The 19171-nt window shown below is 33.3% G+C and overlaps 1 protein-coding gene across 3 annotated transcripts; it reads right to left on the bottom strand.

Moving 5' to 3' along the window:
• Nucleotides 1–491: 491 nt before the first annotated feature.
• Nucleotides 492–18651, bottom strand: LOC132946888 (protein gooseberry-like). 3 transcript variants are annotated; one of them, XM_061016999.1, is made up of 9 exons: nucleotides 18101–18651; nucleotides 16547–16850; nucleotides 14852–14890; nucleotides 12943–13058; nucleotides 8752–8948; nucleotides 7428–7668; nucleotides 6771–7057; nucleotides 5028–5238; nucleotides 492–3410 (listed from the first exon to the last, which is right to left on the bottom strand). In XM_061016999.1, exons 1-9 carry the CDS (start codon nucleotides 18156–18158, stop codon nucleotides 3121–3123), a joined length of 1743 nt encoding a protein of 580 aa, XP_060872982.1. In that variant the 5' UTR covers nucleotides 18159–18651; the 3' UTR covers nucleotides 492–3120. The 3 variants fall into 3 exon arrangements, with proteins under 3 accessions (XP_060872982.1, XP_060872981.1, XP_060872983.1); XM_061016998.1 differs by having other exon boundaries at nucleotides 5028–5241; nucleotides 18101–18650; XM_061017000.1 differs by lacking the exon at nucleotides 14852–14890 and having other exon boundaries at nucleotides 5028–5241.
• Nucleotides 18652–19171: the final 520 nt, after the last annotated feature.

Genomic DNA, 19171 nt, shown 5'->3' on the forward strand with positions numbered 1-19171 from the left:
AAAAAATTTTTTTGTAAACAACAATTATGTTATACCGTATAAAAATAATCGTTTCTGAAAAAATGTTAAATTTTTTCGATTTAGGTATCGATCAATTATACCGCATTTTAACATTTTATTCATCAGTAATGACTAATGACTAATGATTTATTTTTAATATCCTTTCGCAATAGTCAAATATAGGTACCTAATATTTGTATTGTATTCAGATATTTAGTATATTATGTTTTGACTTGAGTATAATATATATTATACAATTCTTTAAAACGTGGGTGGGCAACCCGAGGGCTGCATATTATGTGGCCCTCATTGTAATTTTATGTGGCTCGCGAGTAAAATATTGTTAAAAAACAAAAACAAATACTGATGATGTTGACAAAACAAAATTGCCTCCCCCCCTAGCATTAAGGCCTGCGCACACATATTTTTTTCTTAATTAAATTAATATATATCAGTTATTTCATAAAAAGGTATTAAATAGAATGCATGCATATAACAATATAATTGTAATTAAAAACAAAAATGTTTAAGACTATACAATTTACAATTTATTAGTCATCGTGAATATTATACTATTATATTATTAAGTATAAGGCATACAGGAGAAAAAAAATACATAACTAAAAATAAAAGAAAGATGAGTGAAATGAAAAGATTTTATAGACAAAAAATATAATTAAACTTAGGACGACTGTCGACAACGTGACGTCTGCTTTTACAAGATACAAAATTAGCTAAATTCAACAAAATTAACAATAGGTACAAAAAAGTCTGCGCAGTGTACCGGTGTTGAAGTATCATAAGATCGAACCGTTCGACAAACGTGATTATTTACACATACAAACATTAAAAACAGAATAGTTTTAAACAAAAATATACACATTATGTAAGCTATTTATATGTTGTACAATACAATATAAATTGATATTTTCATTAGTTTTTTGAATATTGCTAATTGTATTAATCAATTTGTTTTTTCTATCAACATAAACTATTTTAATAAATCAACTTAATTGCAAATATTGCGTCACCGAAATTACTTTTTAGGAGGTAATAGTAATATAGTATATAATATTATTTAATTACTATACTATTGTAATCGCGTTTTAATTTTAAAGAGATTTAAATACAAATACAAATTTAAAAAAAAAAAATAGGAATCGGGTTTAAATTGCCTTACAGGCAATAATTTTCGTACAAATAATGTTATATACATAGTATAATGAATATAAGGAACATACAAAAAATTATTTCGACTACCCAACTAGAAAATTAAACGCTATGTACATATTGTTATAGTAGTTGTAATTACAACGATTATTAGAATATTTAAGTTTGATGCTTAAACCTATATTGAAACGATTTCACACGTGTAGTTGTATGTTACATCATATTATGATAATATTATACAATATTATGTATAATATATTATATTGGGAAGCCCTTAAGTAGGTATATAGTTGTAATAATACAACTTGACTTTTCTCACAACCTTCGACCATAAATATAATATTTTATTTTATCACGAAGTATGGTCAGTTATACCTAATATAGCGTGGTGAGTTTCGCAAGGGAGTCGTCCCCGTCGACAATGCTGCTGGCCGGTGGGCGGGCGGGTGGACGAGCGAGATGAAAGAATTCGTGACGTTTACCACATGTTAACTACCTACTACAATCGTATTGTACCTACTGATGTTAAATATAATTTATAATACCTATACAAACACACACATAAACGTACCGCATACTTGACCGGAAGACAAGTATGAAAACGATATAACGGTTGTTTATTTGTTTGTTGCTCTTCCCTCGATCGCCCGCCGCCGCCGCCGTACACTCCGCCACGGGACAATCACTGGCGACCATAATATTATTTCTGAAAATCGACTACCGACTACAATAATCGTACCCGCAACAGTATAATAAGAACATCATACCTAATACATAGGTGTGCACGTCGTGTCATGTGTTATTATATTATATTGTATAGGTATTATAGCCGTGTATGGGTAAGTGCAGCATAACGCACATCCCTCACGATAGCAACCACAATAATAATATACAGAGCAAATAATATCGGCCGTACTACAATTCGGAATGTGGCATTGTGGCACTTTTGAGTTATCTTCGTCACAATAATAATATAATACTATATTGTCACGGCGATCCACTGCATTATTATACAACAATATATGATCTTACAATATCATTTTACATTTACCCATATTATAGTTGTGATAGAACGAAAACGTTCCTCTGGACAAATGGCCGCGGCCTCCACGGCGCCACGCAACGTTCGTATAAGTACGAATCATATTCATATGGTGTTATAGCCAGGTAGGTTTTCTTTTTTGACTTACTATCCGTATAGCTTTGTTATAGTACAATATCAATATCAGTACTGCACCAGTACGCGCCGTACAAATATTATTTACGACGTGGAACACGAGTTTTCAAACTGACCGAGATGTTGTAGACGAAAGTATTACAAAAATATGATAAATGTACGTGTTGCAGTGCAGATAAACGGCTTATATTATATAGATAGCCGTAATTTTGTTCGCGAGTAATTTGGTTTTTCTTCATCTTATACGTCGTATTTCGTTTATCACGTCCGATTTTCAGAAAGATCTGACACGGTTTTCGATATTTTGTATATTATTGCTTTATGTACATGAAATTATTATTTATACGCTGCATGCTACGAATCGTCACTAAATTATTAGTATATGGCTGTATACGTGCGCTATAGTTCCCAGAACAACTCTGCGCGTTGCCGGACGACTTTCGTCTACAGACGCGCTTCCGGCATACCACCTGACGTCAGCCAAGATGATATAATCGATAGACTGCGCCGGTAATCGGTAACCGGTACCTATGTGTAGTATATGCATTTATAAGAACGACGAGCTTCACCGTATAACGAACCGAACTACACAGGCCGAAATTCGAGAGAGAAAAATCATTTTTTTTTTTTAAATGCGGACGACACTTATGTATGTGCATAGTGCAACGTAAATTATGCATGTAAACGTGGCGGGTTGTGGGTTGTGGGTTGCGTCGTCCGGATAGAAGAGAATGCCGAAAAGCCTTCGGAGCGAGGTGGACCGTCCGGGGTGATCAGTACCACGTGTAGAACGGCGGATGCGTCTGTCGGGGCTGGTAGTAAGCAGCCGAAGTGGGGCTCATCTGGCCTCCCATGCAAGAGGTCGGTATGAGGGCGGGCTGAGGACTTATCCTGGTCGGGTTCATGGGTGGCATCTGATGGTGTCCGCCGACGCCGCCGACGCCGCCACCGCCGCCGATGCCGAGGCCGTGGTGGTTGGCCAGCGCCGACCAGCTGGACGGGCTCTGCATGGACACCAGTTCGGACGACGACACAGTGATCAGGCTGTCACCACCGTTCGCTCCTGTCAAAAACGCACACAAATCCAACTTTAAGTACAGGTAATAGGTATACAGATATTATACATTTAGATTAGGAAGATTATTGGTGCAGCATAGGTATACCCTATAGGCTACAATATATACATATATACATATGACATATTATACAGCTATAATTCCATTGGGTATGTACAGGTAAATTATATAAGACTAAAGACATAATGTAATTATTACACTGACCAGCTGATTAATAATTTAATAATGAACAAATCAAATCAATCTTTGATTTTTGATAGAAAACCAGCTTTTCTAACTACAGTATACGATAATATTATAGCTATATGTAGGTATCCCGAAAAATTCGTGTCATATATAATATTATATGAGCCAAAATAAAATTTCTTATATGAGAACATTCGTGAAAATCTAAAACCAGTCTTCACAGAAGTTATAAGTTTTAAGATTTTTTAGAAATTCTAAATCAGACTTTGAAAACTTAGAAAGTAGGTACCTACACAGAATCAATATATCTATTAGATTTTCAAATTGTATGAAAATACATTACAAGTACACTGTACATGGTACATAGTATGGTACTGTATAAAAATGTCTATGCTTTTCTGTATGTATTATTTATAACCTACTTGATAAACTGGTAGCACGAAAAAAACACACATAGATATAAAATAAAGTAAATTGAGTAAATTAAGTAAAATCCACAAAAGCAAACATATTATTTATGAATAATGATCATTAAATAATATTCCACGGCCTTGTCTGCGTGGAGATGTACTTGCGTACATGACTCATGGAATAAAATCGTGCTGTGACGACTACTACTGGTACAGTCCGGTACGCCCGGCGCCCCGCCCTCATAGATGCATAAATAATTATTCAGTTAAAAATTATTATACTTGGAGCAAGCGTTCAAAAGTGTCATAATATATTATATAGAATCAAAAATAGCAAATTATTTTTATTAGGTTCTATAAGTAGGTATGCAAGTTTAATACAGTAACACAATAATAAATTATCTATATTACGTCTCGTTTAAAGGTTAAAATGTTTGACTAATGAAGTATATTATATTAATACAAATAAATACAATGGTGCATCGAAAAAATAGAAAGACGTACATTCTGCAGTACAATTTGCATCTGATTTGTTAAAAAGGGTCAAAAGTTCATATTATATACCATAGGAAAGCTCTGTTTTAATGAAAAGGCCGCTCACGAAGGTGGGTTTACCTCAGAGTACCTACAGCAGACGTACATTGGTTGCTAAATGATGGTTCAAGAAAAATTTAAAAATGTGTTTTCGATGATATGGATGGGGCGGGAGACACTTGTCCCCTGCTCCACCCTTAGTTTTTTTTATTTTATGATTCAACTAAAGGCTTGCAAATTGTGAAAATAGTCTTGCAAATTGTTGCTAATTGACTGCTAAATGTTGAGTTGAAAAAAATGTTGAAATTTTTATTGGGTGGGGCTGGGGACATGTACGTCTACAGCAGCCTTAGCTCCCGTGATACACTATATTATATGCACACATATGCGCATGCGTCGAACGTCGGATATATACGCTGCAGTCGAAGGATCACGGCCAGGAATTAGTTAGTGGAGATGGATATTTTGACTTACCGTTGGATTGTCCCATTAGTGTGATATTGGCCGACACTGGAGACAGCTGATGGTGCGTGATCATCGTGGGAGCCGAGTTGGCGGCCGCCGAACCGATCTGATAGGCCTGCGACGCGGCTGACAGTAAGTTCGGCGACGAGGCCTGGTGATGGCCGCCGCCCGGGCCGATGTGCAACTGTGAGAGCTGGCCGCTTCCGTTCAACTGTCCCATCTGCTAGACGATAAAAAAAATATAATTAATACGTTATATTATAATTGTTGACCGAATACGATATAACTATACAGGGGGTGTAACAGGAAGACCTGACCAAAAAAAAAAATGATGATACTTAAACGTATGACAAAAATTGTGGAAATTATATGATCAATAAGAAATTTTTAAAAAATATATTTTTAAAAAGTTACTACTATCTAAATTAATTTACTCAAAAATATAATATTGATATCTTAAACAATAAACTATAGGTTTACTTGACTAGGAGATAAATGTTTTTTCCATTAAAATTGTTCTTATGAACATACAAATTGACTATATATTGAATTTTTCCATAATACTTTAAATCAAATTTTAGATTTTTATTTTCAGTAGGTATCTATCATATATTCATATATTATGATAATACAAAAAAGAATACAGAATTCGACGGCGATACCGGATCTATACACAACGATAATGCATATACCTAAAGTAATATACTTATAAGTTATAAGTTATAATTTTATGTATACCGCGGGCGGCGGGCGTCCGTCACCGCAGCACGACATAGTATATTATATATATATATATATATATATACGGTTATAAATAACTCAGCTACCCCGCCGGTAAACGGTGTCACCGCGCGACCGAGACCCTTTTTACGACGTCCTCACAGCCTGCCCGGTCGGGCGTCATGAAAATATATTATTATACACACATATTATAATATGTATATAATATAAGAGTACATAATATTATAAGCATGACGGCGGCGGCAATACGTTTTCCAGAAAGAAACCTTACCACGTGCGCGTCCCGTTGTATATAATAATATTAAGTCCTATCGATCATCGCGATAAAATTGTCACATTTTATTATTATTATTATAGGTGCCATAAGCTATATAGACCTACAAAAGCGAAACAGCGGTGACGTCGGCAATGTATTATAATATTATAATATGTATATAGCAACAAATTACACGGAGATATATCATTTTATAATAATATGTATACAACTATAATATGTCCTATATAGTGTATAATATATTGTATTATTATGGGAATCGTTCAATCGTCGAAGGGTTTCGAAACCGAAATACATCTCGATGATGATGATGATGATGTGGATACGATTTCTTAGATACCTAACTAATTTATATAAAAATATTTATAATACTGGTTGCATTCAAAGACCTTTTTCGAGTCAAAATCATAAGTGTGCGATACAATAATTTTAAAAATTGTGCGGTCTTAACCTACCAAAAGTGTGCGGTTTTAGGAGTCAACGCTTATACTCTACAAATTATACTCTCATCTAATAGCACCTAAAACTTTCGTACGATGTACTGCGACAGGGTTAAATTCATATTTATACGACTCGTATAATATACGTACACATAATTTTTATACCTCCCTCTTTTTTAAGAATTCTAAATGATCACGATCGTAATGAGGAGGCGATGAGGTGGATATGGAGCGGGTGGTGTATGGCGGGAATTACATTATTAATTATTATATTACGACGATCTGGTGAAAACTTACTTGAGAAGTGAGCAGTGACGACGTGGACGTGTAGAGCGGCGTGGTCGGGTACGTACCGCCAGCGATTCCTATGTACGACGTGGCCGTTGCCGCTTCGGTGCTGATGTTGCTATGAGGCCTGTTGTCGTGGTCGATTAATGACGTGGCACCCAGACCGCTGTACATCATGCTGTTTTGCTGATGTTCGTCCTTGATCATCTGCTGTTGCTGTTGTTGCTGTTGTTGTTGTTGCTGTTGCTGCTGCTGTTGCTGTTGCTGTTGCTGCTGATGATGATGGTCGTCCGGTTCTATGTATACGTTTAAAATAATAATTTATTAGATATCACTACAACTGATGGACTGGCCGTACACAAATAAGTATATTATAATCGTATGTGATGCAAGTTCAAATTGACCAACTACGTATGTATAGGTACTAATAGTTATATTATAGTAGGCCATTGTAAAATGAATTAGTTTTTCGACTCGTTAAATGCTGCGTTTATAAAAAGGGATGTAAGAAAGTAAATATTGTTTTAATGATTTCGGACAATTTCTCAGCACTTAAGATAAAACAGACATCACATTGGATTTACGAAATAAACAAAAATATATTTTAAAATAGTGTATATAGTATGGTAATATAGTATAGTTTACACGATCACTCGTGGCTCGTACCTTTGTATCCGTCCGGCGTCGTGTTGTACGGTTCGTGCAACTGTTGCGGCGACATTATGTAAGCGGGCGTAGATGATGAGTTCGGGCCCGACGACTGTTGCTGTTGGTTCTGTTGCTGCTGAGCGGACGGTGAGTACCCGAGGGCCAATCCCATGCCGTAGCCACCGGAACCTGGAGTGGAACTTCCGGTGTTGCTAGACATTTGCTTTCTAAGTCTCGCGCGCCGATTGCTGAACCACACCTGCAGAAAAACACACCGTCAATGATATGGGCTTGCATATAGGTATATAATATAATAAATAATATAAGTATTTTAGCAATGACCAACGGTGGTTGAAAAAATTGATAACAATTTAAAATTGGAATTTCTTATGTGTATAACAACTTTGGCTAGTATATCAGTGTATTGCACGGGGGACAAAACACAATAATTTCAGCGGTACACACTACAGATGAATCGTAAGCCGATGTATCGACCATACTAATGATAATTAGGACTTGGAAGTTATAATAACATATAATAAATTAAACACAAACAATTATAAAATAATATCTATCAATATGCATGCAACAATTAAATTAAAATACCCAATACCTACACTTAAAAATTATAATGAAAAATCAAGATAAATATTAAATTATTTGTCAAAATACAAATTAAATATGCACATACACATTTGGGAAAATAAGGATTATTTCATTACCTATTTCAGAAATTGACAAGTTATGTATTATGAAATATCGTTTTAAAATTCCCCATTGAATGAAATGGATTTATAGCATGGTCTGATGCAAATTGGGAGCATTTTGCATACATAGACAAATTAATATAATAATATTATGTAAGTATACGTTTTCGGCCATTTCTAAAATCCCAAATTAAAATGAAGACATAATAAATAAATAAATATCTGTCTACTACTCTACTATATGACTAATACCTCGTAAAGATTTGTCTGAAATTATAAAATAAGTGTAAAGTACCTAACGATTCGACAGTTGTGTAGTTTGTACATACAATTTCACAGAATATAGTTGCAATAAATAATTATAAAATATAAAATCATTTTTTTTCAATACTTTAAATTAATTAATATTAACATAGGTACTACTTATAAAACCATTTTTATCTTAATATTAGTTTGAACTTTTGAAGTTATCTTTAATTTAAATTTTAAATATAACTTCATATGTTATTTTGCATTGGCCGCCACCTATATACATTGGGCATTCTATACATTGCCAAGAATTTTATAAAATTCCCATTTTTCTACTTTATTCGTAAGTACGAGATGTCGAGATATAAATTCGTATATATTATCACCTGTATTCTGGCTTCGGTCAGTTTGGTGCGCTGGGCTAACTCTTCTCTGGTGTAAATGTCTGGGTACTGGGTGCGCTCGAACGCCTTTTCTAGCTCGTCCAACTGCAACGCAGTAAACGTGGTCCTGCTGCGGCGCTGTTTACGTTTTAACGGTATACCCGGTTCCGAATCGCAGTCCGAACCGTCTGAAGTTTTGCCTGTACAACAAAATATAATGTAAAGCACAAATATGACAATTTGCCAATTTCAAAAAATAAAAAAAAAAAGCGTATTTATCTGTGCGCACGCGTATTCTTATATTTTAAATGCCGCAGAGAGCGAATTTTATGTCACTCAAGATTTTTATCACAAATAAGCTGCATTACTAATACAGAAAATCGAGTTGTCTGCAAATTTAAGTTTTTACGTTGTTTTCAACATCATTCCCCCTTATTTGAAACACTAAAAAAAATAGTGCAATTCACCACATTTGTTTAGTAGTTTCAGCCATTTGGACATTAATTTATGTAATAAGTAATAACACATTAAATAAATTACCAAATTGTTGATTTTTAAATTACGAAAAATTATTCTAGTAATCGTACTTATTCATTATCGTGATAAGCAATATAAATTTATTTAATGTAAATCCAAAATTACTATTTGTACCCATATAATTTATTATGAATCGTTAGAACAATACAATATTGAATATAATATTGAATATAAATCTATAACAGATTATCACATTTTTGTTTCATTTACCCAAATATAGAAGTTAACTAAAATGCTTTTATTTTGTTTTAACAATTAAGAGTTAAATTTTTTATAGGCGCACCAATTATAAATTAACATATAAAAATACCTATATCAGCTATATCGATAGTCTGTTATCAAGGATTTATAATCATTGCGATGAGTCGATCACTGATATAATGGTTTCACTACACGAAACGAACGTCCAAACTTCAAACGCCGAAAAAAATATATGTATATAATAATTATTAGGGTTTAAACTCAAATTAAAAATTGTACTAATAATGTACTGCTAAAAATATGCACTAATTTATTCTTAACTAATTTATTATTTTGATTTTTATATGTTTTTATTATAAAAATTATACAGCATTAATTTATTTTATTATAAATTATATAAAATAGTAATATAATTTTCTATAATAATCTTCCACAGTTTCATCAACAATCAATTTGTGATAGAAATAAAAAGGCACGTATATAACACTACAACGATTATAACATAATTACGGGTTTCGATATAGCCATGTAGATATAAAGCAGTGATGGGTAATATATAATTTACATTCTATATTTCTATAAATTATAATAGGTGATACGAAAACTCAAAATATAATTGTAATTATGATTTATGGTTATTTTAATTTGCATATGATAAAAAATGTTGAGTTCGAGTTCGATTTAAAATGATTCTAGATTCGATTCGGCTAGGTATAAAATATGAATGTTCGGTTCGGTTCGGGTTCGAAAAAATAATTTTAAGTCCAGCTCGATTTAAAAAATTAGGGTTCTATCTATCACAAGTATAAATATTGTTGGTCATGATACCATGAAATGACCACACGATTAAAATATTAATTCACTTTATATAATATTAATTAATAATTCTTATGTTACTTTTAGTTTTGCATGATAAATAGGATAAAATTTCAGATTAAAACTTTTGAAAACATACTTAGCAAATCAATCTAAAGAGCAGAAAAAAACACACAAAATCAACAAAGTTTGAGCCATAGTTATTATCAGTATTATACAATAATGACAGTGCGTCAAATAACATCGGTCGTTTTAATGACAGGGAAGTAAAAAAAAACATTTATGAAACACGAATGTAAAATGAATTTTGTGGAATGGACGTATTAATATACAAATAATATTATATATATATATATATCTCATTGAAAACGAGCAAGAGTTTTCGAGCAACTGTACATATATTATTATTATTATAAGAAGGTATACCATCCGACTAAACACACACACCACAACAGTTTAGGATTCGAACGTGTCGGATGACTGAAGTACGTAATTTCGGCAGACCGCAACGATTGGGTTACACAAAGAGACCGACCGGCGGCGCGCGGCGGTGGCAACGAACATACTTTGCCAGCGATTGCTTGTTTTTGTTTTATTGTGTTTTCGTGATGCATTATTAGTGATTACGTGTGTGTAGATATGATGGGAAAGAGAAAAAGGCGGCGCACTGTTCCAGGTCTCGTATAGTCGCACGTCACGGGCGGCGGAGGGAAACGAAAAATCATTTTTCATAATAATTTAGCAAAAAAACTTCGTTGTGGGTTTTTGGCGGCGTCGCGGCGGCATGCGGTCACACAGAGTCGAAGGCGCTTAGGAACCGTCGGCGGCGGTCCAAAACCCAAAACCGGGTAATGGTTTTTAAAATAACAATGACGCGCTGTACGGCTCTGCACGTCGTCGCGGCGGGTATAATATTATCATTATTATTGTTATAATATTATATTGTGTATAGATGGATGTACTAATGACGTTTGCGGTGCGAGAATCATCGGTTTTTCGCGATGCGAATACAAGTCGAAGACGATGATTGCATACAAATCTATATAATATAATGATATTTTGTGTAGACACACAATTTGTAAAAGACGTTAAAAACGACCGTCAGGTGTATGAGACCGAGGCAAAGTGCGTGCCGCCGCGTCGCGTTCGGCTTAGATATGCCGCCCCGCAGGTCATGTTCAAAGATAAATTTATACCTATCGAACAATATTATTATATTTTGTCGTGGTTTGTACATGGCACATTTACAGGTACGAAGTGCATCATATTTTCTGGTCGATACTATCATCATATCTGGTTTAATTTTATCTTCGACCACTGCAGGACGAGTTATGAGATTTCAGTAGGGATCTAATAATTATTTGTAAATAAAAGGTTTTATGGAAATAATCTCATCATTCTTCAAATTATGTTAAATAACACAAATACTTGGGAGTTGAGATTGATCGATTTTATGTTTTTGAATAATTTCAAACGCGTGAGTCTTATATTTAAAACAATATTGTTTTAACATATTTACTTGTCAAAATTCCGTCAAACAGTTTTTATCAATCTTTAAAATCTTTGGTAATATAGGTACTTACGTATATCACATAATAATAAGAAGAATTGTATAGTTATTTATCAAGGGTTTTGCGTTTTCTACTGTTGGTAGGTACTATATATAGGTACCTCTACAATATAATTCGTTGATTGGAAAGAACACAAATATGTTTTTAATGGTTTTAAACGAAACCATATCTTATATCAATCATGTTTTCGACTTGTGTGGCTTATCTTTTCAATACCATTCAAAAGCTATTGTTGCGTGGTTATATGGCGACGTGGTCACTAAAATTTTTTACTACGACAATTTAAATATCCCTAGCTCACATATTGGAATTATAATAAATGTTTAACGGCGGAACACTGCAGTAATAGAGTATGCCGTTTCCATTCCATCAAAGTCATACACTCATATTCATATATGTGTGTATATGAATATATATCATATACACACACGTCTGAACGAATGCCAAACACAATAAAAACTGTTTTATTATCGCTTCATTAGAGGAGAACTAAGAAAGAAAAAAATCGGTTTCGCAAATGTGTTGTCACGGCCACAATATTAACGATTTTAAAAAGTATCAAGTAGAAAAAGTAACTGTGCTAAGAATAATTATTAATGGACTATCGAACTTTCATTTTAATATCATAATTCCAAGTTCTAATACTTAATATTTTTAATTCGACATAATATTTAAGAATATTTGAATATTTGATAATATTGTTTGAATTTTTAAATAGGTAGATGATTTTATGATGAATCATGATCAATACTTTTAAATAACATACTAACATATTATACCTACTCAATATATTTTATCAAACGCACGTCAGATTTGCATGGTCGTATAAGAATAAAACGTATATAATATTATAACAGTGACAAATTAATATATTAAGTACATTATGAAATATGTTTTCAATAGTTTCGTATTCAGTTCCTACTCGAATTATATGTCTTTAATAATTATTATAATATTGTAACGTAAACGAGTATATTTAATATAGGTATATAATAGTTGCCGCTATAAAAATAATATGCATACTGCGTGAATAATGAATATAATATATTTTTAAAAGATAAAAACTTACCGTCGCTAACTTTTTTCTCCGAAGCCGAATCATCACCATCGTGGCCCCTTAAAAGCCTCGATATTGCGCTTATAGACGGGGCGCTTCCTCGGTCACACAATCCTTCTCTAATCAATCTATAAAAAAACAAATTAAATAACATAGAAAATCATTGATACCACGATTTATTGCACACTATGATTATTAAAATGAAGACACGTATTTGCTCCCGGGTGAAACTATTGGTGTGTATACTTAATACTTTATTACAAACATTTTATTCACACCCACGTACTCTCGATTCTATGCTATAGTGTCGATGGGTATAATATTATACACAATTATTATCGATTTAGGTATTAGGTCGTATGTATATACCTACACAGCCATAAAGGTTCATAATAGCTTTGCAGTATTGGAGAGTTTATAAAACATTCTGAAGTTATTTTACTTGGACTACCTACAAAGATTCTAAATGAAACCCGCATGCACTGGCCCTCCTACCGTGTTTAGAAGAATTGCAGTACTGTACATATTATGTTTTTGTCCAGAGATACAAAAAAAATAAATAATAAATAATAACAAAATACGTAATAATAAAAATGAAAGGAACAAATTCAAAAAGCCAACAAAAAACGGTAACATCCCCCTACTGTGGTAGTATTTTTATAATACCAGTAGAAAACTGTATTGAAATGAAAAAAAAATCACAAAATAAAATAGGACACACTCGAGTGTATCGTAAAAATAAGAAACAACGATGTTCGGGAGAGAGTGCCGAGTATATACGCATATACAGACGTGTCACAATGTATATCATATTATTGCATTATGATAATAACGTCGAATAATTGCGTAATAACCGAAAACAATTGGATTGCGTAACCGATAAAAGAGGAAAACAATAGACAGACTGGACATTTGTAACGTTATGTAATGAGAATAATTTGCGCTGTATTCGGAAAGGTGTTCGTACATTGCAATACATGTAATCTAATTTCGGAAGGGATGATAAGTATATTTTATTACACAAAACCAGGAACGAAAAGTTCCTATACTACTGTAAGCATCACGGAAGAATATTATATAATATTATTATTATTTTTTAGGTACTAAATCTATAGGTATCTGATGAAATATTTTTTCATAAACTTACAATTTTCATGTTATACATAGACGGGACTTATAAGGACACTTGTGTATAAAATATTTTAAAACCTGAATTTATATTACATACACATGATATCTTTATCCAACGGACGGTTAGTTTTTATGTTTAAGTAGTTGACAAGTGTAGATATAAATTTCAGACTACTTTAAGAAACCATTAATTTATGTACGGAATTTTATTGTTGTACGACGTCTTAACAAGCATGAAATAGCCAAGCAGTGAACACATACTGGACTACCTAACAATACGATTGAGAGAAAAAAAAATCGAAGTTGTATAGTGACAAAAAAAAGGACCCAAAGGTCATATTCTGAAACCGTTATTTATGGCTCTGTACACCAAATATGTATAGTATGTAGGTATATGCTTATATTGTACATGTAGCGGCAGCAATCCTACATAATAGTATATAACCGAGTCAGTTTGGAGTCAATAAATTTAAATGCCCTTCAGTGAGTTGAAAAGTGATGTTTAAAGGGTGCAGCAATAAGGGTAAAAAGTCTTGACCCTATATATATTATAAAAGAAAAAAAAACATCCCACTGACAACTGATGATTGTATTAAGTATACATACATAGTGCGTGGATTTTATGTCTTGTTTGGGAAAAAAAAACCACAGAGCACGCGTCCCTTTTATAGAATATACATAGTACATTTTAAAACTAATAAACCAAAATCATTGCTGTGTAGTTTTATTTTCTTCTATACAAGAATAAGAGTTCCGTTTGAAATTTTAAGAGAAATACGTAAACACTAACCTTTTATTATCGTGATATTGGGCGGGCTCATTGTCATTTCTGAAACAAAAACGGGATCATTCTTAGAGCTTTATTCAATTTGAAATACAGCAAAGAAATCACTTAAAAACTTAATAACACAAATTATACTTAATACACAATAATACGGATTGTTGACTATCTATAAAGGTACGCCCTTAAACATTTTTTGGTATATAAATGTATAACATATTCGGTAGGCCGACTAAAATCCTACAGAGAAAGCGATTATTAAAATTTTAGTCGGCGATGTGTAATATATAATATTATATACCTAATATTGTATTTATATTACACTGTCATCGTGTATATTTTACATTCTACAATTTGTGTGGTACCACTATTATAATACCAGTCATAATAATAAAAAATATTAAACGATGTGGTTCAATGGGCGTGTACGGGTACAGTTCATATATTTATTAATTTATCGTCGTTTTTATTAACTGCACGTTCAAAAGGTAGGCAGATGCAGGCGTATATATACCTACCGCAAAATACTGATAGAAATAAATTGCTATCTTAGCCATATGCTGTTTTAAACTATCAATTTATTATATAATATTTGTCCTATACACATTTATTTGATATGCTATTGTTGTTGTCTCTGAAATTTAGACTAATTTTGATTGGACCTAATATAGTGACATTACATAGCTAAGGTGTCAAACTTGTTTAAATGTGTTTTGTGTTGAAATATCTACAACTATAGTATTTTATGTAGGTATACTAAATAAAAGTCGATGAATACCTAATTAGGTAACCTAACCTAACCTACCTATAACTAAAATCCACTGCGGGAGAGATCGAAGAAACGAAAATGATCAATTACACATAGACAGAAGCAAAGAGATATTTTTAATAATGTCATTTTCATTTCACACATTTTCATTGGAATTACTCGTAGCATATAAAAATAATGCCATGTGTGGGTATCTAAATCGAATAGGTAGTTATTGATTAATATAGAAGAGTAAATATTAAGCTCATATATACCTATAGTATATACCTATAATATATACTATATAATATATACCTATACTTTGTCATATTATACACAAACATATTCTATTCTAACAATTTACCAGGTATCTTAATACACAAATGTAAAATACACCTATATATAGGTATATAGACTATACCTAATTAAGATAAAATTTATACTTTTCACTATTTTTAATAATTCTGCCATTAAATTTTGTATACAGCATAAAATTTTTGGCACTATAGCTGAATTAAACAACACTATATTAAAAAGGTGGTTCATAAGACTTATTGGAAATCTGATTTCGGACCGCGGGGCAAACGTGACACCTATATACTACGTTATTTTAAATTTGATGCGTTACGAGTGTGCTGTATCATAATGCAGAGGTAAGTACCTAATGTGTATTAATGTATTTTAATACAATATGTATATCTTTTCGCTTAAGAAATTGTCAAAGGCGAAAGTTAACAGTTACATTAATAAATGAGTCCCCTGAAATCAGATGTATTTTAGGCCCTGCATTAATATAGCATACAAACCATAATGTTTACTATTATATTTTGTTTGCCGTTATATACGTTATATGTATTATATTATATTAAAATAGGGCAGTTTAAATTATTATATTATGTATACAAATATATCAAGTAATAAGTTAAATATATTATATTATATTATGTAAGGTATACCTGTCGCGTATTTCCCAGCTGAAAATTCCGGGATTTTCCGTCTTATACTCCTCAATGCGACGCTCCACGTCCGGCGTGGCCACTCTAGGCTTGCTGCCGCCGATCACGCCCGGCCGGATACTGCCTGTCTCCTGGTAGCGGTTCAGGATCTTCGACACGCATCCGTGTGACACCCGCAACTGTCTGGATATGACGCATGGTCGCACGCCGGCCGCGGCCATCTCGACGATCTTCAGCCGGATGTGGTTGGGCAAAGGCCGGCCGTTGATAAATACGCCGCCTAACTGGTTAACCCGGCCCTGGCCTGCGGACACATCACACACGCACGGTAAATAACGGGATGACAAAATTCCTATTTATTATATACATATAGGTACCTAACGTGAAATGTTTAAGATTTCATATATTATGTATTATAGATGCGTTCTAAGACTATTTAGAATCTCGGAGGTCCTCGGTTTAATTTATATATGAGAGATAAATGGTAGAATGGTATATAATTTAATATCACAGGTAAATCTTGTCAGTGGTTTTTACGATAATCTAAAACATTACAAACCTTTTGGGTTTACTGCAGCTGTACTCTAGTCGTGGCTTTGATTTAGCCACATGTGCATGTTGCGAGAAATGAGTATTGAGTTTTAGTAATAGGTATTTATTTTAGGCGTAACATATAATTATAATACATAATATATAATCATAACTCATTACAATATTTAGTTACTATAGATCATATTGTATATACCTAGGTACATATTATTTCTATTACTATTGCCTATATGATGGTCAGCCAGAGTTATAAACATATTTCAACGTAGATTAATATGAAACCGTTGTAATATTCATTATTATTATTGGGTAAGTATAGGTACCCACTTACTTATATTAATTTGAAATATTTAAGATAAATTCCACGTAATTAAGTAAAGGGTAGTTATAATAGGTATTGCACGTGACCTAACATATCTGCGGAAAATATTTGAGCAACCCCAGGTCACGTTACCATAGTATAATAAATATTGGAATTCCCTGTAAAACCGTTTTCTGTCATAAGGGTTTAGAAAAGTGTTAGGTCGACGGATATGTCATACAAGGATATGTAAACTGTAATACAAGACAATTTTGTTTTGAGATTTTCAATATTATGAACTGTAGGACATTGTATATGCTTTCACAGCTGTTTTCAAATATAATATGCGAACTGTTTTAGAAGTCTCTGTATAAGCCCAATTATTTCACTGCATCAACTACCACCCTGCTGCATTACAAACGGAAAACTGCGGTTGGACGAGCTCTGATGAGCAGAGATATGATATAAAATTATATGCAGAACAGTTAATATTAATTATAACTAATACGTAAACAAATATATAATATAAAGCGACAAACGTTTTTACATACACCTCTATATAGATCACCAGTTAACCTACTGTAGAACATCGATTGATCGAGTTCGATTTTTACTATCGCGACCTATATTATATATTGATTTCCAGCTTGCACGTGTATAGTTGGCTTATAGGTGTATAATATATATATATATAGGTTACTTGCCTTGAAATGGGTATCCGGTAAAACAGGGCCTCATCATGCCGTAATTGGTAACCGTCATATTTTCGTAACCGTGCAGCGAGAAACGTTTATAAAACAGACGAACATTGAAAAACAAACTAGTGAATGTCTTATTTGTAGGTTTGAGATATTATGTTGAAATAATAAAAACAAACAGAAACAGACAACGCGATATTGTATTAACGAAAAACGCACAACAAATGTATATAGGTAATAAAAAGATTGGTACACTCGCGGGAAGTATATTATTATTCGGTGATTTTAATAAAAAAAAAAAATAGGTTTTATGGTATTCGTATAATATTATGTATATTAATATATTATTATAGTTAATATAACACCAAACGCGACGGAAATCGTCGGGCGATATTTTCTCTCCGTGTACAGGAAAAAACGACGGCGATGACAATGGTTTTATACCCGGGTATCGTTTTAATAGTTAGTGTAATATCGGTGTACGACGAGATATATTTTGTACCGAACGCACGAAACGCCGCCGCATTGGTGTCCCGAACAAGACTGGATCCGGGGTTCCGGCGCACCGGCCGTGTAGGGCGTGCGGCCCGTGCCCACGTAGGCGTGTGGTGATCACCGTCCGTCCGCCGCCGCCGACCAATGGCAGCCCGCCGCCGGAGCGCGGGGTGTGAGGTTTTCCCCCGTTTCAGCGGTGCGTTATATCAGTTATATTTTTTACTCACCACCGTTTTCCCCCACCGCGCGAGAACGGTAACCACCGCTACCACCGTCGTATGTTAACCCGCGGTACACAACAATATTATTAATATAATAATAATACATCATAATAATAATATGCGGTATAGCCGTATAGGTAGGTATATTATATACATAAAAATATAATATGTGTTTATACCACGTAAGCACATATACTTACACACATATGTATACATGTATATAATATTATGTATAAATATATTTTACATTCCCACACCGCTATATAATAGCTGAGCCGCAGCTATTTTTATAGGTACCTATATGAAAATTAAAAATACAGGAAAACGCGATTTACGCCATCTATTCTGAAGCGAACGGTGG

The sequence above is a fragment of the Metopolophium dirhodum genome, chromosome 6 (genome assembly GCF_019925205.1).
Source record: "Metopolophium dirhodum isolate CAU chromosome 6, ASM1992520v1, whole genome shotgun sequence".
NCBI classification, from domain to species: Eukaryota; Metazoa; Arthropoda; class Insecta; order Hemiptera; family Aphididae; genus Metopolophium; species Metopolophium dirhodum.

Bases quoted from the DNA above. Each gene is read 5' to 3' on its own strand.
- LOC132946888 (XM_061016998.1), bottom strand. From the start codon at position 18,158: ATGACGGTTACCAATTACGGCATGATGAGGCCCTGTTTTACCGGATAC. The intron at 14,891-16,546 runs GTATACCTTACA...TTTTTGTTTCAG, and splicing joins AGCTGGGAAATACGCGACAG to AAATGACAATGAGCCCGCCC. The intron at 13,059-14,851 runs GTTAGTGTTTAC...GTTTTTTTATAG, and splicing joins CAATATCACGATAATAAAAG to ATTGATTAGAGAAGGATTGT.